The 23,047-nt window shown below is 39.2% G+C and overlaps 2 protein-coding genes across 2 annotated transcripts in view; both read right to left on the reverse strand.

Moving 5' to 3' along the window:
- gapvd1 (GTPase activating protein and VPS9 domains 1) overlaps nt 1–4,926 on the reverse strand; it is a gene marked incomplete at its 5' end in the record, with an annotated part of 25,397 nt that extends 20,471 nt beyond the window's left edge. The window contains one exon of the mRNA XM_079687118.1: nt 4,884–4,926. Within this exon, the coding sequence (XP_079543244.1) occupies nt 4,884–4,926 (43 nt within the window). The remainder of the gene's footprint in view (nt 1–4,883) is intronic.
- A 1,691-nt stretch (nt 4,927–6,617) lies between these two features.
- unm_hu7912 (un-named hu7912) lies at nt 6,618–14,284 on the reverse strand. The gene is made up of 2 exons (XM_079689129.1): nt 14,025–14,284; nt 6,618–11,304 (listed from the first exon to the last, which is right to left on the reverse strand). The coding sequence occupies exon 2, from the start codon at nt 11,259–11,261 to the stop codon at nt 8,073–8,075; it is 3,189 nt and encodes a 1,062-aa protein (XP_079545255.1). The 5' UTR covers nt 11,262–11,304; nt 14,025–14,284; the 3' UTR covers nt 6,618–8,072.
- Between the last annotated feature and the right edge of the window lie 8,763 nt (nt 14,285–23,047).

The following is a 23,047-nucleotide window of genomic DNA, read 5'->3' on the forward strand; positions in this document are numbered from 1 at the left end:
TGGAACTACAGATGTATGAAAAAGAGGCTTTGTTTTGAGTTGAAACAGTAGACAAGCAATGGATTAGTCAATCCTCAAAAATTGTATAATAACCATTTTGAAAGTGGATTCTTATTGAAGTCATTTCTCATAGAAAAACACCAAGCAATCTCTGTTCTGGCTTGTTCAATGAATGGACTTATTGTTTTTCTCTGTTTTCTATCATTGTTGATTGGGTTTGGAATCGTTAGCCAGACATTTACATTGATAAACATTTAAGAAGTGATCATGATAACACATCTGCTGCTTCAGACCATCATTTTTTATCTTTCTCCTTAAAGTCCTCCAATGTAAGTAAATCACAACAATTCTGAAGTATTCCTTTAAGATTCAACACAGTGCACTCCCAGAATGTTTTTAAAAGACACGTCAATCAAAGAGTAAAAACAGCATTTTTCCTGTCAGTTTAACAGCATGTCATTGTTGTAACTATGCAGCCTTAAACTTGTAACAACGCTGTGGGACTGTCTAGTATGTGTACCGGTACTTGCCTGATAGAAAAACCCAAGAAAGTAAGGATTCGGAAAATGTGGTTGAAATGTACTATTGAAATTATAAAATGTGCAAACAGTGTCAATGTTCATTCGTAGAGTAAAGCTGCATTGGAAAGTAACTACATGATGTTTGGGTCATTCAAGGGAAGTGATCATTTGCATTCCATGTGCTTCACACGCTGCCTCAATGACAACAACAAAAGCACGCTGTTCACAAGCTTCAGGAGATGCTACATTGCACATTATGCAAATCACTTTTCATTTTCCAGATATACACAGCCAAGACATACAAACCAAGCCGAGTGCATGAAATCTGAATGATTTCTAGGTGCATCCTTTGCACAAAAGCCTTTTTGTGGCTGTATGCAAACATAGCAAACTCAGATTTAACTGTGAGTTATGGCTCTGGGAGGACAATGACACTAGACTGGAGAAAAGTGCCAGAGAGTGGGAATGCTGCAAGGCAGTGCCATTGTCCACAAGCTAACAGACAACCACGACGTTAGATATGATGTGTCTGACAAATCAAATTGGTTATGCGGATTCAAACGCATAATAATAGGCTCCATATTGAACTCCCTTGGCAAACCAAGAATAAACAGTGTTGTGATAACCGATCTCTAATGACTGATAGAGTGTCATCCCTTTTGTCAAAAACAGGTCAAGTTAAAAAATCCATTTTAGTTGAAAATCTCTCTTTTACGCATTCCGAATGTTTGTTTTTATGATTTGTAAAAAATGCATATTCTTAGCAGGATACAGCTGCGTCCTGGGTGCATTTGACGAAATCTAAGTTATTTATCAGTTAAAAATACAAACATTTGCTATTAAAAAATTATGGATTCATAATTTTAAGTCATTAATATTATAAATGGAATTACTTTTGCTTTGCAGGTACATTTTTCTCATAAAAAGGTCATGAGGATAACATGAGTGGGGTGCTAACTGGGTGTGAAACTAATGTTTATTTGCATTATTGAGTATCTGCATTTATTTTTCCTATTTAATCAACTTATATTTTGTCTCTAAAATGTCAGAAATGTGTGAAGAATAACCATCACAATTTACAAATGTCCAAGCTCTTCAAGCTGCTTTTTGATTTAAAAAAAAAAGAAAAGCAGTCCAAAAGACACCACAAAAGGGAGCTGCACTTAAGGAGACCCCTTTTCGGGGGGATATCAATCGATCTGGGTGGATCTTATAAAAGTCTAATAAAACAGATACATTTTGTCTTAGATTTATTTTTTGCTTTCATTTTAGAGCTGAATGAATTGACAGGTAACTGGCTACTGAGAACACTCAGGGTGCACTTCCACATACACTCATGTTTCTTAAACAAGCACATTCCTCACATACTTGGAAGGAAGTGAAAAACAACTAGGCTATTAAGTGGCTAGTAGAGAGGTTAACTGGCATTTGTCGTGCCCTCCTGTGTCCATCAGCTCAAACACAAAAAACAGCATAAAGCCACCTGGTGAGTCAGTCATGGAGAGCACTGAGGAACTCTAAAGCAGAAGAGAAACCAAACAGTGTGAGGCATAATCTGCAACCTTTGTAGTTGTGTGAGAGGGATTGTGGCAGAAGAGCCAGAGTAACAAAAAAGGACCAATGGTTCACCCATAACATCGGTGTAAGCACTATAATCACAACGACAAGGTATCATAAGAGACAGGTCAAAGACAACACAGAGGATTTCAAATGCAACAGGCAAGTCTCACTCCAAGTTATGTAGTGACACGGTTTGAAAGTTGGATATGGTTTTTGAAAATGCATAGATCAAAACAGCACTAAATATGGAAATATCCTAGCACCGTAAAGGTGTTTGGAACACAGCCCACTCCTCCCACACACCCACAGACCGACCAACGGAACAAAGTGCTTTTTATAGCTGTTCAAAGGATTTCACTTTCTACAAAAAAGGTATTCATGTTTCTGAGCCAACATCCTCTTCACACTTCCCTTTCCGATAATGTCTTACATTGCTCAGCAAGGAGACCAAGTACATGAGGTTTGAGAGTGAACTTTCTCCCGACTCGGGCTGGCTATTAAACCCTGACTGCCGATTGAAATCCATAATAACTGTCAAGCATTGAAAGCTAGCTTTGAGCATTTTGATCTTACTACCACCCAGATGTATCCGGCCAGTCTGTGGGCTTGATAAGCAACATAATAGCCACAAAGCTCACTTCTCTAACTTTAAGGCCACCACTCCCCAAAAGGAATGTTTGATAATGTCCTCCAGTTTGGGCACAACAAGCTCTGTTTGTGGCAACAACTGAAAAAAAACATAATGCAGAATCGTGCTAAATCTATGTTTCTACAACAAACACAGTAGAGAGGGCAGATAAGACCGATTCTCGTGACTCCTCGATAATGCGTATAGAAAACAGTATTTAAGCTGGACTTCCTGATTAAACGACGTTGTTTGTCATTGTTATCACCTTGGATATAGTTAATCACAGGGAATAACATGCAAGCTTTATGGATAACAGTATGTACCATTAACATGGGTCACTGTAGGCAGTTCTATCATCGGCTGGAGTTTAATGTTACGACTTGTACTGCAGACTCAGGTATCATGGAACTTAACCCAGTTTACCTGAGGTGCTGTCATTTTATCTGCTGTCTTGAGGGCAAATTCCTACTCTTAGAGGTCTTTGATTGCACCAGTTGATGAGGAGCACCAGAATGAACTATTAGGTTGGCTCTGAGAAAGGAAATGGGCAAAAAGTGTATTCTTGCTTTCAATATGAAAAAGGGACGAATATGGCTTCAAATTATGAAAACATCCAAATTGGAATGTGTAGTATGAAGACAAACATTTTACCCGAACCAAAATCTTTATGATTTCTGTCATGAAAGAGTGAAGCAAACAGCGGAAAATGCATATTGTGCGAAATGTATATTTATATATATAAATATACATGTCGGGCTTTAGTATTTTGTATCCAGACATACAATGAACCTATTCTGATCAATTATGAGAAATCCAGTTAGCAAGCAAAAAGAGTGTGAACCAGGCAATATGTTGCCATCAAACAGAAGAAAGAAGAGAAGAAGAAATTCCTGTTGACCAAGCCTCACTCCAGGATTAAGACTTAATCATACAACAAAGTGAGTGACACCAACTTGTGAGGAAATTAGGTAAAAGCATGATTTGCTTCGTAATGTGGCATGGGGAAAGAATGTAGCGCTTTTGTGATGGGCAGTAATTCAGGACCAGTTTTCAGAAAAGAACAAGGTAATAACTGTATGTTTGGGTTGTTATAATAACATGTTCCTTTAATTTAGGCGTTGGGTCACAATTGCACTGAGCAATTATTAAAATATTCTATTATTAAAATATTTTTTCTGAGAAAAACACAAACCTATTCAATTTTGTAATCTAAAACTGAGAAAAGCTGCAAAATCTCATGTCTGACAAGAAGTAACCCAGCAAATATTTACCCTTTTAACTTAATAAAATAACATATATTTGTCTATGACTTATTACTACGGTTATATTGGACAGATGGGAAGGCAATTACCTATATGCTACTAAGAGCAACAATATCCCAAATTGGGATCCATAAAGTACTATCTTATCTTATCGTTAATATCCAGTGTTTAAACATTAATTATGTTAAATGGCAGTATGCTGCTATTGCCCAAGGCCTTACAAGCCTTAACGTTACAAATAGTGTTTCAGTGGTTATGTTTTTAGGCTAACAACTTTAGCTAAACATTACCCTCACACTCGGAATGAGGGTGGGAACATTGACACAATAAGCTGAAACATTTGTATGTGCTAATATACAAGTGTATAGCGTCCTTGATTTGCTGGTATTGTCGTTAACAGATATTTAACTGAACAAATCAAAATGGTTAGTTTAAGTTCAGGTCTGTGACTGCTAGGTTACCTCAGCTTTGATTACCACCAGACGATCTCGGAATCTTATCAAATAAAACACGTAGTTAACGTTAGGTCAGCTAAATGCTATGACGGAAACTAACAAAACCCAGCTGTTAGCTTGGTTGGCAATTGTGTCTGCAGTGATTCGTGAACAGACAGCAAACTGGTGTTCTGGCTAACCGCAACAGCAGCCTGCTAACGTAAACCTAGTTAAACACGGCTAACACTTGCTAGTAAACTAGGGTAAGCTAACGTTAAGCTAGTTAGCTACGTTAGCTTAGCTTTAGGCTGCAAGCTCCTGAGTGATCAAATATGATCAATACAAACATGCCAACTTAAATTCAGCAACTTACCAAACGTTATACGCGTGTACTGGTTGTCCACTTTTTAACTAAACACAGCCGATCATCAGATTTCTCGGATCAGACGAGCTGTTTGCTGGCGGTTAGCCGTCTCACCCTGGCTTCTGCAGGAGCGAACAGTGCTGTCATTTGCTGTCATCACGAGGAGACCTGCGCAACCCGCATGCGCAAAGGCCTGTTAACGGAAGCTTTACCTACCAACAGAAAACAGTCTTAAAAACATTCATGCCTAACCCTCACACAGCTGTGTAAAGTAGCTAACTACATTTACTCAAGTACTGTACTTAATGTACAATTTTGGGTTCTTGTAGGTCCCTTTCTCTAGAACAGGGATTCCCAAAGTGGGCGAGACCCCGAGTGGGGGTCGCGAGATGATTACAAAATAAAAATGGAAAAAATAAATAAATAAACGCAACGAGGCTCCCCCTTTGACAATACACTAGCGCAGTGTTTGTGAGGAAAACTGAATTTAATTCACGAGCAATACCCCCCCCCCCCCCCTCTACCCCTCTACAATTCAGAGGTAAAAAAAAGTGTGCTGTTACTCCACTACATTTGTTTAATCCCTTTATTACTTTGCAGATTTAGAATAATTACGTGAGATATAATGAACACTTAAGTTTATTTTGATGTTAATACTTTTGTACTTTCACTTGAGTAACTTCTTGCAATTTCTGTCAGATAATTAAATTGAAACCACACACTATAACGTAATCTTATGTGATTTTTCTTATTCATTTCTGTGAATATCCTCACCTTAAATGTTGAGGCCCTCTATGGTTTTCATCATGAAATATAACAATGTTTGCTTCTCAGTCTCTCCAAAATATCGGCAATGGCTCAATCAGTTGGGGTTTGGACTGGGAGCTGTAGAGTCGCCGGTTCAAGTCCCTGACCAGACCTAAAATAAGGAGTGTGGACTGCTACTTGGAGAGGTCCCAGTTCACCTCCTGCCCTGCCGTGGTGTCCTTGAGCAAAGCACTGGACACCCCCCTTCCCCCCTCACTCCCATTGCTCCCCGGGTGCTGTACAATAGCTGCACTGCTCCTACTAGACTCCTGGTACTAGGATGGGTTAAATGCAGAGAACAAATTGCACTCTGTGTGCTCTGCATGTGTCACCATTAAAGAGCGTTTCATCCCTCCCTATTCTATTCTACACCATACTTTACGAGATGTTTGACTAGGCCTCCTGTTAAATGTGTTTATGTTTAGATCTTTGTCACTCAAATAATTATGGCATTGGATTTATTTTTATTTAATGTGGAAATATACTGTGAAAATAACATATTGGATAAACAAAACTGAACAAGGCAAATTATTTAAATAGAAAATGAGACATGTAATGCTGCAAACAGAGCTGAAAAACCATAAGATAAATTAAATATTCTGAGATTTAGCAGAACAGGTCTAATTGTGAAACAAAAAGGACAATAGCTCATAATCTTTATGGCTTTTAAACACTACTGATATACAGTTGTTGTTTTTAGGTTTTATTTTAAGTTTTTACTTATAACTGGGTTTATAAAATGTGTTCAGTAAAGGATTCTTAATAATGCCATAGGCCTATATTGTAACTCTGCCACTATACTATGCTGGATGTAACTCCTGCATACATACAAATTAAGTTTATTCAAATAAATATCCAAGCTGGTAAATGAAGTTTTTTAAGTCCGTTTGAATCAATAATAAGGTGCACTGCTCTTATTTGAAAAGAAAAGAGTAATACATGTATTTTCCACTAGGTGGTAGTCTAATAACATAAAATACACTAACCCTGCAAATAGCTAATAAGAAGTATTGAGGATGAGTAATAGAAAGCCACAAGGTAAATCTTTCAATTCCATTTATTATATATTTATATGGGTTATAAACATCACAAAATAGAAAGTTCCAGAAAGTCTTGCACAAAGATATATATAATCAAGTAAAAGAGCAACCTTAGATTAGTCAACAGCGGCAATGGAAGCAGGCATAGCATCATATCTGGGTTCAGTGCTGCAGCTGTTAGGAACATTCTTGTTTTATCATTTATGTTTTAGTGCAAACAAAGTCTTTGCAGCTCTTGGCTCCAGGGAATTATTTAATATTCATAATAAAATAGCATTTTACAATATAGATGTTAAGGTTGCTCTTTTATTGCATATAGTTTAATAACTGGTGTATTAGTTACAATAAGGTCTCATGATCATGATGTTCAAATTATCTAATATTCAATATATAATATATAATATACCTCTTTTATTTCTAAGCATCAAATGGTTTCTCTTTAACATAATACATTTTATTATAAGCAATATCCATATTAAAATACCTGAATAAAAATAACATGCTTTGAGCAAAATAATTGTTCATTTACATCAGTATTTCAAACATCCTAAGTCAAGATCTCCCAAGCGTTAAGAAATAGCTAAATCATTACATACATTGCCTTGTGTCAAATGCATTTTTTTTCCGACAGAAGGCCACTTTCAAACAAAGCAATTCCTACGAGAATGACATCAAGTCTTACCACAAGATGATATAAGTTCCAACTTAAAATCTTAATGAAGTGGGAAACAAATAGTTGGTTTGATTGTACTTCATATTCTATCAAACAATAATGAATATGGCAATAATAAAAAAGTTTCCACATAACTATAGTATACTTAGGAAAAAATACTTAGAAACAGCTGTATTATTACAACCACTGTAACAAGGTATAATATACATTTCTTATATAACATTTGTTGGAGAAATCAATAATGGATGAATGTTTCAGGCTGTGCCTACTATATTGTGTTGGCATTGAGATGTGTACTTCATAAATAGTGTGTGCTTCATACATTGTCAGTTGAAACTGCACAAAACATACACGTTCAAATCTTAAACACCTGGATAACTTGCCTAGTCTACATGCAGGCTATTAACTCTTCTGAGTGCAACAGGATCCAAACCAAGCCAAAAACAACAACATAGGGCAACCTTTAAAAGTGAGAGCATATTGGCCAGTGTGTGTGTGTGTGTGTGTGTGTGTGTGTGTGTGTGTGTGTGTGTGTGTGTGTGTGTGTGTGTGTGTGTGTGTGTGTGTGTGTGTGTGTGTGTGTGTGTGTGTGTGTATGTGTGTGTGTGTGTGTGTGTGTGTGTTTGTGTGGAGACAGAGAGAAATAAGAGAAGAGAGGGACAGAAAGAGAGATTGTTCACATACTATATAAACATGTTCCCAATGTCAAATTTGCTAAACAACACCGTGTATTTACAGCATGTACAGGTGCTGACATCATAATCTTTACGGTTTAGTGCTCTACTATATAATATCATCCAAGAGGTGAGGGGTACCCACCCAGTCCAGTGTTCTTGGCTCGGACGCAGCCATGATCATGCACATAAACTGTTTACCTGTTCTCCGATCAATTGGGTAAATTGTAGTAGGAGTGAACCTTTTGTTGCTCTCCACAAACTCACACAGCTGGTTATAGATTTTGGGGTACTCGTGTCGGAGGAAGACTCCTCTCGTCCTGAGCTCCCGCTGGATGTTGACAAAGCACACCTCTCTGGCTTTCCTCCCCTTCTCCCCTTCTTTGTCAATGTCCGGTGTGCCTGGAGGCGGAGTGAGGATGAGGGTTTCCATTTCACTATCCTTCCTGAGTACCTTTTTGTCAGGGCTTGAGGAGGCCAGGGAAACCTTTGCATATTTTCGAACTGTTGGTGCTTGGACCCTTGGTGAAGGTCTGTTAGGCACTAGTTCACCAACAGCTACAGATACATTCAGAAGGAAACATTCATTGGGGTCATACTCATTACCTGCCAGCTGCAGATCCTTGCAGTATTCGCCTAGGTTGTCCTTAAAGCCATCCAGCTCTCTGAGAGATAAGTATGTGGGAGACATGAGGAGGCTCTCAAGCCCCACTTGGAGAAAGTTGTCAGCTGTCTCTGGATTAGCAAAACCCAGAAACAGAACTCCTCTCCCCCTGGACAGGTAGCCAGCTTTAGCAACGCGAGAGAAGGCTTTGTGGATCTCTGAATTCTCTCTGCAGAACTTAAGAGAGTGTCGGCACACGCTGGTCACCCGGCCATACAGACAGGTCTCTTTATGGATCTCCCAATCATCCCTGCGACAGTTTCGTGAACAGTAAAACGTGTAGCAACTGTGGCATGATTTGAAGTACAAGCAGGCATTGAACATGCTCTCGACCCGGTTGCACTTTTTGTTAGCGCACACCATTGTGTCGTCTTCATCTGTGCTATGGTCTGGAGAACATTCTTCTGCACTCCTTTGAAAAGCATCACATCCACTATCAAGGTCTTTGAGTGTGTCTGGGCTGGATTTGGAGGATGGGAGTTGTGAGTTGAAGTTTTCAATACCAGAAGAGTCCCTGTCTTTGCCATCATCTTCAGTAATGAGTTGTTTCAGTTGGTCTAAAAGGTCAACGCTTGATTTTCTGCTAGTTGGTGGTTTGTAATCAATCACCAAATCAGCTAAGAGTTCATCCAGTTGCTCTAGACTCTGCTGGAGGGAGAAGTTGTTGTGTTTCCTCTCTTTGGTTATGTCAGGTGTGTTTTGTGGCTGCTTAGGAGGCGATACTCTCTGAGATGGTTTCTTTTCACCATCCAACATATCCCAGCTGACAGTGTGCACATCTCGCCGCTTTCTGTTGCCGGCAGATATGTCATTATCTGTTATGGTGATCTCAGGAGTTACAAACCAGTGGCCACTCTTGGTATTCCTCCACGGATTGCTTGAGCCCCTTTCTAAAGAGCTTTCAGAGAGCGAAAGGGCAGCATAGCGCCTTGGTGAACTTGAGAGGTTAAGAATAACAGGCTGTGATGTCACATCAACGGATGGTGCTTGCTTTGCTTGATGAAACAGGTTTTCATAGCTCCGTCCACGAGGCACTGATTGCTCCCTTTCGTGCCGTGGATATAGAATATTGTCCCAAGACTTTGAGTGGTTTTTGGCCTCTGCTCCTAGTTTACTCGTCTCCGAACAGCTGTTAGTAAACCACGGAGGAATACTGGGGTCTTGCCTAACTCTTGGTGGTGTGAGCTGAGAGGACTGGTTAGAGTAACCAGATATACTTGAGCGATACCAATCATCTGAAAAGGCCTGCGACATTCGCGGGCGTCGACGACCCTCCGTATGGTATGGCCTTGGTGGATAGTACTGCTCCTCAGGAGAGCATGGTTTTGAATAAAACAACCTTGAGTTACTCATATGGTAGGGATCAAACCGGTTCTCCTCTCCATAGTAAGATCTAGACAGCGGAGTTTGAGAAAAGTATGATCCTGCCTCACTTGTGGAGTAAGGCCTATTATATACAGAGTGTGCTGGCTCTCTGTTAGAAAAGTTTTCTGTGAAATAGGACCTGACAGGAAGGGTGTGCACCCATCGAGTCCTTGGATCATACTGACTAGTGACTGTACTACCATGGCTGGTTAGACTGGACCGGTCATCCTGAATGTATGCTCTAGAGTAGGGATGGACAGGATACCGAACAGGGTCCTCGGTATAGAAGAACTTAGTTGGTATATTAGGATTTGAGTAAGCTCTTTGTTCCTGACTCAGATATGGTGCTGTTGGTGAAGGCATTCTTTGCATGTCTAGATGCTGGTATGAGATGGGAGACATACTGGTGGTATAGTGGTATCCTTGTCTAAAATCTCCACTGTAGCATTCGCTAGGAGTGGGCGTTGGAGAGGAGACAATCTGTCGAGGTACATACAAACCTCTACTGCTACTGGCCTGGGAGAATCTCTGCCAAGGATGATCAGTCCGTGCATTGGGAACCTGCCTAGATGTATGCTGCAGTACAGCAGCGTCCGGTTTAATGTCCACACGGCACCTGACATGAGGGGTTATAGCTGGTTTATCTGGTTTATTCCCATCAAAACAGTCTGAAACATAGAGAGGAGACTGAGGCTGCAGTTTGATAGGGTGCACCTCATTCAAAAAAGCCTTATTTGAAGAGAAGGATTCTCTATGTGTTTCAGAAGTATCTGACACAGCCTGAGACGCATCCCTCCCGTTCCTGTCCCTGGGAGGAGACACTGAGATGGGCACAGGAGTGAGGGTAGACTTAATTCTTGGAGCACTTCTAGATCTTGTTCTCTTTTTAGAGTCTGACCATGTAGGATTGCTTGTTTTGTCCTGGGTGGTTTGCTGCTGGAACTGCCTGGTGTTGAACAGATCGGGAGACGAAAAGCGCAAGTACCCCGGTTGATCTATTCCATTCCACATTCGGTCTTTATTTAATGTCGGATTCTCAGTCCTCTTGTAAGGGTACTCCATTGACGAAGAGAGGGACTGTGGGTCATCCAGTGACTCAATGAAGTCAAAGCTGCGGCAGTGTCTTTTGTTAATGATTTCTGGTTTGTCGATCATCTTCAAGTCACATTGCTGGGAGGAGTGGAGAGAAAAGGTGTGGTTGGTGATGGGATTAGAGAAGTCCTGATATAGAGTTGATGCCAGTATATCTGGGGGATGTGTTCTTGTCATCTTAAAGTAACCTCCATTCACTGTGATTCAAGATCAACACAACCTGTAGAAAAAAGAGAGAGAAGAAAACAAATGCATTTCAATGCAATTTAATGTAAAGAGGTGAGGTAAATGTTCTGCAAAAAAGAGAAAGTTGTTTAAAGAACTAGTCGCATGAGTTTATGAAACAAAATGGCAATTAACATGTTTAAATCATTCATCAAATCAATTATTTGTATTCAACAATGTATTAAACACATTGAATCAGATGTTCATATATTAAATGTAAACTGAAACTTGAATATATATATAAATATATATAACCAATTAACAACATTACAGTAAGAAGTGTATTTTCATTCTAGTGTGTCTGAGTGGGCATACTTGTTTTATATATTTTTCATTTCAAAGGCAGTGCAACAAAGCATATTTTATTCATACCGTTTGAATTATTCAAATATTAAATAAATGATGTAACCACAACTGCTGTCAATCTCTGCTTCAAGAATCCTGAGTATTTTTAAAGGCCTTGAAATATTTGTATTTGAAGACAATAATGTTTCTGTTTCCCCAATGGATGTACAGTATGTGTCATGGGCTTCCTTGTTGGCACACATCCACGAGCTAACCCTGAGTTACCATCTGTTCACCGTGATGAGAGAGGACTGACCAACCATCTCCCTCTCCTGTCTCCACAACACACCTCAATATCACCTCCTTTCACACACGAGCAACCATGACAGACAAACCATCATTGTTATTCTCTGCTTTACTTCGAATTTAAAGTTACAGAGACATATTATAAGATACCTATATGTGAATTTTGCTGCTCCAAATCAAAATAAAGTAAATGTCTACAGTTGCAAACACAGATTATTCATGTCATTTAAAAATACTATTTCTAGATTTGCATGAATGTTAGTAGGTAAAAGCATTACAAATGAATAACAGATCACCGATTTATGTGGGAAGATGAATTAGCTAAACTTAAGATCATAATTTGTTCATACATCAATCCCTTTCTCCTTATATTTCTTATTAGCATTATTTTCCAATTACATTCGATAGTAATAAATACTTTTAAATCATGTTATAGTGTTTGTGTGTCAGAGGCAATGTATGAAGTAACTGCATTGCAATTTAAGAGCAAATGACCAAATGTTGTGAAATGCTTAAATAAAAATATATTTTATAATAAGTCTGCTGTTCGTAAAACTACAGGTAATTGTACTATGACCAGCTGCTCCATCACCGCTGTGACTAATGCTCAGTAATATCTTATTAATGGCTGAATGTCATTATGATATGAATACCATCTGGGACAAATATCATGTCACTTGTGCTAATGTAGGAGGGATAAATTCATTACTAATACCCCATCAGTGAATAATATAAAAATAAAGACGGAGTACTTATAAGTTTGAACTTGCCAATATAGATGAAAAAAGTTCCTTAGATTAATCTTGCTTTCATTCTCCTTATTCTCTGAGGTTAAATGAATGAGGTGAGATGTCAGCGAGATGGAATGGGCCTTGGTGAGTGAATGTTATTAAACAGCGTAACAAAATAGGCCAAATAAGGTGCAGGATGGGAAGGCTGAACACTCAGTGAGTAGTTCGCTTGTACAATTTACAGTATATAACCATCACTCAAACAGCTATCCAATACATATTATCAAATTAAGTTGTAAAAGGAGATATTGATGGTTTAGCAAGGCTACTGTAAAGAAAAGCCCGGCTAAGCTGCTCTACAAGTCCCAATAGGCACATTGCCGTATATATGTGCCACTAGAGATTAATAACACATCTGAAATAATCATGTAGGTTTCAAATAGGTCAATATAAACTTCTGACAACCAAAGACACACATGACACGCACTTTTCTAGTATATAAATATATTTATACATATATATATATATATATATATATATATATATATATATATATATATATATATAAGTGTTAATGAGCAAGGATAGAAGATAAGACTAAATAGCACATTCGTATTTAAAATTAGAGGACAGGCAAACTAAACACATGCATTTCTTCCTCTACTCATCCTCATGGTCTAAGGCTGTTCTTGAATAGAGGGACTACACTTTCTTGCACAAGTAAAACCACATGCCACATATTGTCTCCATGGCTACAGCACACAGCAAAGAAACACTCCTGGAGTTGCAAACTGAGCTAGGGCACAAATTCAGTCTGAAAAAATAACCAAATAATTGGCTTATTGTTGTATGTGTGTGGGTAAAATCCATCTGTGACAACAAGTGCAACTTTACATTGACCTTATCAGAAGATAAACTCTTAATATTGATATAATAGCTTATTTATAGAACCAGAGGCTGTATTTTCCTGTGCTTTATTTGTTTTGTTGTGTGATGTTTTATTCATGCAGTTAAATAAAAAAAATGACTGAGTTGTTAGTGTGAGACTAAAACTATAAACTTGGACTGTATTCTTCCATTTTGTAAGGTTTTTGAGACAATACCAAATGTGATGCAGATTCGCCTGAAACGTCCCCATGGGGCCATGCCGAGGCGCATTCAGCCTTGAAGCGTTACCAAATACTTGCTCTACGCACCCCTTTTATTTTGGTGCTGCGGCACGAACGGCCCTCCATCCTTTGCGGCTGACCTAATGCCTTTGAGCCCCGAATGACATCATTTGCTGATAAATAAGAAAGCAGCCGATTCAAACCGGGATGGATCCCGCCGAGATAGAGGGAATGAGTTCGGCTAAGTTTTTTAAAAAGGAAAGATTTTACGAGAGGGGCCTTACCTCCTCGCCAGTGAGCAGATCGGATGCGGGGGACATGGTGGAGCTTGTTCCCTGCGAGGAGCAGCTTCTCTCCTACCAGACCTGCTGTGAGTCTCCCGGAGCAAAGCACTCGTCCCTCATCCTGCCTTACATGTTGTCTTCACCCGACGATGCTCTCGCACTCTTGGTTTCGCGTGTGTGTACGTGTGTTTGTGTGTGATGGAGGACTGGAGGAGGTGTGTCTGTGAGTCTGCGCTTGGGTGCGTGCCTCTCCGGAGGCGTGGTTGTGCGTGTTTTATGAGGAGGGAGGGAGGTGGGGTTGGGGTTGAAAGAGGCTGGGTGAGTGATCAGTCTCGGAGCAGCAATGCCGTCGTCTCTCCGCTCATCTCCGAACAAGGAGACCTGAAGACAATTGCATGGGCATTTCCGCGAGGACTGCTGGATGTTTGGTCTTCCTGCAGTGTAAGGAGCAGCTTCCTTCATCCTGAGGCAAAGTGTTATTGATTTATAGGCCTACTTTTTCTGTTCTTTTTTCTTTTTTTTACAAGTTAGCAGACAAACACAATTAGGCCTCTCCCACACTTGACTGGTCATTATTGGTCTTCCTCCTACACTGTTGCACATGCATTATAGATTGTGCCAACATGCTGTTATTCAGGACTTTACTGTGATGGAAGTAGATATGTGATGTAAGGCTGCAACTAAGAATTGTTTTCATTATCCTTAACCACCACACATTTTCTTAGGTAATTTATAAATGTTTGGTCCATAACACTGTAAAAATGTCTGTTATCATTTCAGATAGCCGAAGGAGACATCTTCAAATGGCTTATTTTATTCGACTAACAGCCCAAAATCCAAAGACATTTGCATATGTAACAAAGAAAATCATATAATCGTCGCACTAGCTCTTTATTTGTCACAATAAAACAAATCACAGGAAGTATACAATACCTAAAGGAAGACAAATAGATGACAAAAACCCCTGAGGGCTAAAGGAACCCACCTAACATTGAAATGAAAGATTGACAAATTATGCTTGACACCATTTTGCAAACATACATGAACAAATAAGTATAAAAAAATACATAAAAGTAAAATTTCCCAAAAATATATACTAGAAAAAGTCCATGGTAGAGCGGGTGAGAAATAAGAGCAAAGATTACAATAACACATAATTATGTATATATCATGTTCACGTCTTTCATACCACATTTGTATGTCATTATGAAAAGTTGTTTTAAGATTTATTTTAAAAACAGAAGGTACAGGTCTGGAGCTGACTATGTTAAATTGTTTTAATGAGCATTTTGTGTCCTGTGGCTCTCTGTTTGATTCTGTCACTAACTCTGCTTCTGTGAACACCACAGTCTGTGACTCTGAAAAACGTGTGTTGGAAAGTTTTACTCCTTTTACTGTTGATGTTGTTCATGAAGCTTTAACCAAGTTAGATCCTAAGAAACCGGCTGGCCCGGACAACGTAGAGCCTTTCTTTTTAAAGATAGCTGCAGATTGTATTGCTCCACCTACTCTTTTTAACCTCTCCCTCAGCTCAAACACAATTCCAAAATTGTGGAAGTCAGCGTATGTCCTGCCTCTACTAAAAGGTGGGGAGGCCACTTTATTAAATAATTATAGGCCCATCTCTAAATGATCAGTTCTGGCTAAGGTGCTCGAACGCCTAGTGAGTGAACAGGTAGAGGTGTTTTTATGTACAAATGACATCCTGTCTAAACATTCAGAAAGCAACATAGCACCATCACTGCCACAATGAAAGTGGTGAATGATGTGGCGAGTTTTTTAGCAGAGTTGTGCAGCTCTATTTATTGACCTGTCGAAAGCGTTTGATACCGTCGATCATCGCATCTTAAAGCAGAGGCTACTCAGTATTGGCATATCCAGCCATGCAGTAGGGTGGTTTGTGAACTACCTCTCTGAAAGGTCCCAATGTGTTCATTTTGATGGGCTGTCTTCTGAGTGGTTAAACATTACTAATGGTGTTCCTCAAGGTTCTGTTTTAGGTCCACTATTATTCTCCATCTACATCAATAGTTTAGGTGAAAATGTCGATGGAGCAACCTTACATTTATATGCAGACGTTACCGTGATGTATTGTGCAGGTCCCTCCATTAAGGAGGCTGTTGTTGAATTGCAAGCAGTTTTTAACATTATTCAGACTCAGCTCTCTGAACTAAAGCTTCTTTTAAATGTTGATAAAACCAAGGTAATGCTCTTTTCAAAAGCTAAAAACACACCAGAGCCTGTTGTCGATATTGTAACTACGCAAGGAATAAAACTTGAAGTGGTTACCTGTTACAAATACCTTGGTATCTGGCTTGATGATTGTCTCACCTTTAAACGTCATGTCAATAACCTGCTTAAAATACTGAGGGTTAGGCTAGGTTTCTTCTCCAGGAACAAGTCCTGTTTCTCGCTTGAAGCCGGGAAAAGGCTAGTCACTGTGACCTTTTTACCTGTGCTGGACTATGGTTATCTGATTTATATGAATGCACCTGCCAATTGCCTGATCAAGTTAGATGCTGCGTATCACAGCGCACTGAGATTTGTGACAAACTGTAAAGCATTAACCCATCACTGTACCCTGAATGCAAGGGCTGGTTTGTCTCAGTCACTGGTACATTTTTATATATAAAGCTATGTTAGGGAAACTTCCATCCTACATCTGCTCCCTGATCTCACGGCGAATTGTAAGTGGCTACTGCCTGAGATCCCATGCTGTAGTTTTATTAAATGTGCCAACTGCTAGGACTGTCTTAGGGAAGATAGCTTTTAGATGCGCAGCTCCTCTGTCTTGGAATAGTCTGCAATTGAAATGGAAACTGAGCAATCTGGTGCCACTAAATGTTTTTAAAGCTCGGTTGGATGCTACAAAATCGGAAGCTGTTGGTACCTGCTCATGTGGATAGTTATTGTAAATTATAATCCCTGTAACGATGCTGTAAGATGTCCTTTTTGTTGTTCTGTTTATGTTTTTATGTTTCATGTGGAACCTACTTGAGCAGGTCTCCCTTGAAAAAGAGATCAATGATCTCAATGGGATACACCTGGGTAAATAAAGGTTTGAAATGAAATGAAAAAATCCTAAAACGTGTAGCTCAAACTGACACCTTAAAGTACCTTCTTGTAATTCATGGTAAAATTCTTTAATACAACATGTTTTTGAACAACACATTGTCTTTGTTGTTTGCAATCTTGCAAGATTAAAATTCAGTTACATTATGCTTCTCCTCTCCTGCTCTGTGTCGCACACATCTGCCCAAAAGTCTCACCCCACAACAGGCTTCTGCATTGTCTGAATTGATGATAGGGCCAGCTGGCTGTGAGCCCCAGCCGGGAGCATGTGACTGCCGCTGGAAAACTGCTTACTGAAGCACTCTCAAGGCAGATAGAAATCACTACAGACAAACTATGCTGATCGGGCTGAAGATCGCAATGATATTTAGCTTTGACAGAGCTCATTTTGTAACAGGACAGACAGCTTTCCACTGCGTACACACAGCAGATCCATCTTTTTATGTTACAAAACACCACAGCTAACCGAGCCTCCATCTGTGACATACCACGTGTATGAGATATGATTCAGAATGACAGTACAGTGAATCTCACATTGTAAAGCATCCAGCATCCCTGAGAGTGGGATCTATCTGAGCATGTGTGACTCACCCTCTCCAACACAGTGCATTGGTTTGGCATCAGTTTGTGTCAGCTGTTGGTTTGCAGGCATAAGTGTCTGTCAGCTGGCTGCCAGCAGGTGTCTCGGGCACCTTGTAGGCTCTGTGGAGAGGAAATCAATGGCTCCCTGTAGATTAGAGGCCGCTTTGACAGGGATCAATCAGATTTATGCTTTCACAAAGTAACAACATTAAGGCAGAACACTGCTTCGCTTTACGCCTCGATTGCTGAAACAAGCCTTCACGCTGCTTTGACATATCTGCAATAATGAGCCATAAGGAAGAATCTGGACGTTCTGCTTTGTTCTTGCACTGTTTCGCTTTCATGCTGGCACAGTAAATAACTGTCAGTTCTCCAGCTGTCTCCAATTAACTCTATGTAAGATTAAGTGACTCTCTACAAACTTTTCCTTCTGATTTCTCTGTTCCCATTGGAGGGAATTACATAAGAGATGCGGGGATGCGCACAGCAAGGCCCATTTGCTTACAAAATCCATCCCAAAATAGCCAATGTGGCAGGGTAATACAAAGTACCTCTCAGAATCGGTTATTTTGGAGTGTAATGATATGTCGGAGGAAACAAGGAAAATGAATTAGAAAGCCACTTTAAGGCAAATGCATTTCAACTAGACTCTTTCACAAGGAATCTCCATGGAAGCTGGGGATGTTATCCACTGTCGCTGGAGTGGTAAATATTTCAAACGGCCAGAATTAGACCTCTTAGATAGACACATGTCTGAATGTGGGTGGTTCCCTCAGATATTACAGGACCTTTCATTGCCTTTTATAAAATACGTATACACTGATTCGGTGGACTCAGAAGGGAGTCAAATGCAGCAGCTGTGAATCTAAACACTCAGTGGGAGATGCACTAGTCTTCCCTTAATTCCAAATGAACCCTGGTTAAGTCTTCAACAAATTAAACCACTCAATCTGCTCCAGCCAACTTTTTTTCCCCAGACATGATTTACAGTTGTGGTGGCCCATATAGAACGCTTGCCATTTAGACCAAGTGCTTCTGTGAGGATTAGATGCGGCCACGTTAAGTATTTGGATATTTTGGCTCAACAGAGAACCGAAGAATCCACATTGGCGTAGCTTGGATTCCTGGTGGATCAGAGTAGATTATTTTCAAAAGATTTTAGGCTTTTCCTGAATGCACTTTAGTGTCTACAGTCACTCTTACTAGTATCCTCATGTAGCTAACACTGCATGTTGTAACAGTGGCACATTTCAAGAACATTTGAGAAACCTTTAACCTCTCTGTTTTGAGAATGGACAGCAGGACTTTTAATCATAACAGAGTATTCCTACACTCTGGTGGTTATACGTTTACTTAAGTACAAGATCTGAGTACTAATAAATAAATAATAATAACAAATGATACACCCATAGTTTATCATTAAAATTACAAAATCAAAACATAAAAATGCATATTAAAATGCACTTTTGACACTGCACCCGCTGCTGCAGATGTTCTACCAATCTGTGTACTCTCCTTTGCCGTGGTGTGCTGGGGGGGAAACACCGACAAAAGATATATATTATTTGCACTGTTTGAATGTAACTTTCACCTGCACTCGCATCTGCACACATAAATGTACATATATTAAACAATCCTAACTCAAGTGATCAGTTTTTTACCTTGTTATTGTGTGTTTTTCAAACCGTTACTTACATGTCAAATCTTATTTTTTATTTTATTATCCTTGTGTGAACTCTTATCAGTACTGTCCTGTTTTTCAATCGTACTCTGTTGCTGATACAACACCTACATTTGAACACCTGGAGGTCTATCTCATCTCATCTCTAAAGAATAGAAAAAAATGGAATAGAATAACCAATACAATGTCGTTTTCCCAGGCTTAATTAGCACATTTTGTTTACTTTGGCTGCACAAAAAAAGAACATTCCTATCCCCTCCAAGTAACACTCATAAACAAATTCATCTACAAGCCAAACCATTTGGGAGCGGTATCCATGGTAACCCACACTGAGTAGGAGCAAAAGAGATTGAATTGATTTCAAAGGGAGTGAAGTAAAGCACTGATGGGAGTCTTCCATGGAGACCATAAAAAATCTACGTCACGAGGATGAGACATAGGGAGGTGAAAATTGCTTCGACAATCTGCAAATGCATCGCAGGAGGGATTGAGCAGTGTAGCTTCGTAACTACACATGTAATAGAAACATGGAGTGTCGTTGTCTCTTCTGTCCAAGATTATCTCCAGCAGAGGTTGACAATTCAAAGATAACATAAGGTGTACCATAAGGAGACCCCCTCTGGCGGCCTCACGGTGAACAAATGACGAGAAGAAGGAATCATGTGGGCATATTCTTAGATCCTCCTGTTAGTACATGTAGGTCAAAGTAAGAATAGTGTAGATATTATTCACAGCTGCACTGAGCAAACACAAACTCCTCTGTCCTGGTCTCTGGAGTCACAGTAAGACATCCCCATGGTGAGTCTTAATTACATTTTTACTACACACTCCTCTTTCATCCTTCATCATCTGCTATTTTGGCATCAGGAATCACTTGGTCATGTGTGCGACTTTATTGGAGGGGAACCCATTTGGAACGAAGTGGCCTCTCACCGGGTGCAGTTTCTTTCCGAGGCATCCTGATAGTGTGAATTATTTGTGGTTGTGCATTGTCACTAGGATATTGTTATGTAACACAACAAGGAAACAGAATGCAGCTACATTACATTCGTGTGTTTCATCAGATTTTCAAACTGTGTATGGGGTCAGCAGTAGGTTTTATAAGACAGGGCTGTCATTAAGGCCCTGCTATTCAAGACTGGGCAGACAACAAATCTTTTGTTCCTCAGTTAGATAAATATGGATATCTCTCGGTCCCCATCCCACAACAGTACAATGCAAAGCAGTACTGAGTTGCACTAATTGTCCGAAGTTGTAGGCCATGTATAATAGCTGTAGCAGTCACTGTTTCACACACAAAGAATGCGATCTAATTTCGGAATTAAACAACAAATTGTGGCCTTACACATTTCTTCTTCCTTCATAAAAGAATGATCGAGAACTCTGTTCAAGTATTTGAAATGAATACAAACAAATGTGACCTCGTTGTCTGGAATCTTCCCCATTCAGACCCTGAATAGTCTCCACACACACCCATCACATTACATGTAAAGATCAGTTTTGACACCTAATGTATGTAATTAGGTTTTAAGGTTGGCAGTTGCAGCCATCCAGATGCACCTGTGCTCGCAGCTTTTTCCTGGCTGTTTAAATGGGTCAGCTCTGGAAATATCCTTGCTCAGAGAAGAAATGGTGAGTGCCTCTCCCGTAACAGAACAAGATTACTGCTGGCAGTACCCTTGAATACTTTGTTTGTTACCTGCAAAGTCATAGGAGTTGTATTAGAATGATTGCACAACACCTCAGGAGTGACTGCAGTGGGATGAAATCACTATTTCTGTAGTTCTCTTGTGAATGGATGGATTCTTTTGCAGAATTGCGTAAACTCAGTCCGATAACAGCATGCTGTCCTCTAATTTAGATACCATAGTCACTGCTTTGAAGGATCAATATATGAAGAGGTATTTGTGAATGTTGCTGATTTTCACTTTTAAAGTGTCCAAAAAGTTGAATGTAATCACTTTCCAGAACAAGTTCAATATGAATTTATGTCTTTAATCGAGCATCCTAACTGTTAACCAAACATAGATTTGTGAGAGCAGAAGGTATGGCCCACTGGGCAGCTAGATAGGAAGAGCAGAGCACACTGACCTTTCGTGCGGGAGCCGCTATATAACGTACTGGCCTGCAAATTGGATTTTGCACTCCACACTGCGATGAAAACTTTCAAGGGAAAAATAAATTGATCCATGTGGCGATTAAAATTGAGCTTTCTCCCTCACTGCCTAAACCCAACCATCCCAAAAGTGTAAAAAGGGCAAATCATTTAAAGTTTGACGAGGTGAAAGCAAAATATCTCAATTTTAATGAATTTGTTTCAGCTGTAGATGCAGTCATTGATTCGTACAATAAAACACAGTCATTATTTTTGAATTGATATCATTGTCCCCTCTAAGCTGCAGCTGCTGCATTCAGATGTACAGTCATAATAAAAGTCCAAAAGACATTGGAACATAATGTGTTTTTTCCTCAAATTAGGTCATTATTCTAAAAAAATGATATGCTATGATGAGAAGGCTTCAGAGAGCTATTTGTTAAAATGTGCCAGATTAGTTTTTGTTTAATAGGATTATGCTCACATTGGTATTTGTATTTTTATTATGTTTTCAATGTGATTATCAACTAAATCTCTCAGACTCAATGTAAATGAGACCTCATTACAAATCATAACACAGCAAACTTCCAATCAAACTCTTCCATACATAGTCAGTGACATGTCATTTATTTAGTATAAGATAAAAACTGTAGCACACATGTTTTTATTTGATGCATCCGTTTCTTCAGACAAAGCAAATGAAAGCAGTAATGCTATGTGATCAGGCAGATACAGACATTACATCAGGGTAAAATGTATTACATAATCTTGTGCATGATTCAGGGCTATTGTGGTGAGACTGCTGGCAAACACCACCTTGTGGTCACATTAGAATCACTGCCACTAAAACTATTGTTCAAACACTGTTCAGCTGAGAAAAGCGTGCTCCGTTAACCGTCTGAAACGTGCATTTCATTTCATTTTCATAAAGGGAAATTCCAATAACAAAACAGTCAGTGTTACATATACCACATAATTGTGTCAAATTGTTCACACTTGTCACTTTGTAGGATGGTTTTCTGTGCTTTTAAAATGTCCTTCTAAAGACAGAGGATGTCACCAATGATACTGGGCTGTATAAATGAACTGTAAATATACAAATAATATCAATAATCTTGTTTTCTTTTTCAGATGACAATATTGCACAAGTAGTTTTTAAGATAAATGATGCTAACATTATACCACAATGGTTGTTTCCTAGTTTATTCAGGGTCTTTTGTCAGTTGTCATAATGTGTTAACCCTTGTGTTATGTTCACATTTCGCACCCTTTGGTAATGTTCGGGTCAAATTGACCCGGGACATATTTCAGGGTTTAATAAAAATACAGAACTAAATTCAACATGCACAATTCCTTATATATATTGTCTTTAACTCATTCCCGAACAATATAAATGAAATATATGATTAGTTTTTGAAAATACTCTTTGCTAGATCAAATTTAACAATGGAAGTGTCTATCGTTTTTTGTGATAAAAATGTAATTTATGTTAAAAAAAAATACACTGTAATAAAAACTAGGTTTACATTATGCTCATGCTTTTCTAGGACAAATGTAAATGAAACATTTTTTCATTAATGTTTATTAGTTTTA

Source organism: Notothenia rossii, assembly GCF_949606895.1.
Source record: "Notothenia rossii genome assembly, chromosome: 6".
Lineage (NCBI taxonomy): Eukaryota > Metazoa > Chordata > Actinopteri > Perciformes > Nototheniidae > Notothenia > Notothenia rossii.

What these genes read in the sequence shown, in the direction of transcription:
- unm_hu7912 (XM_079689129.1), bottom strand. Translation starts at nt 11,261, where the DNA reads ATGACAAGAACACATCCCCCAGATATACTGGCATCAACTCTATATCAG.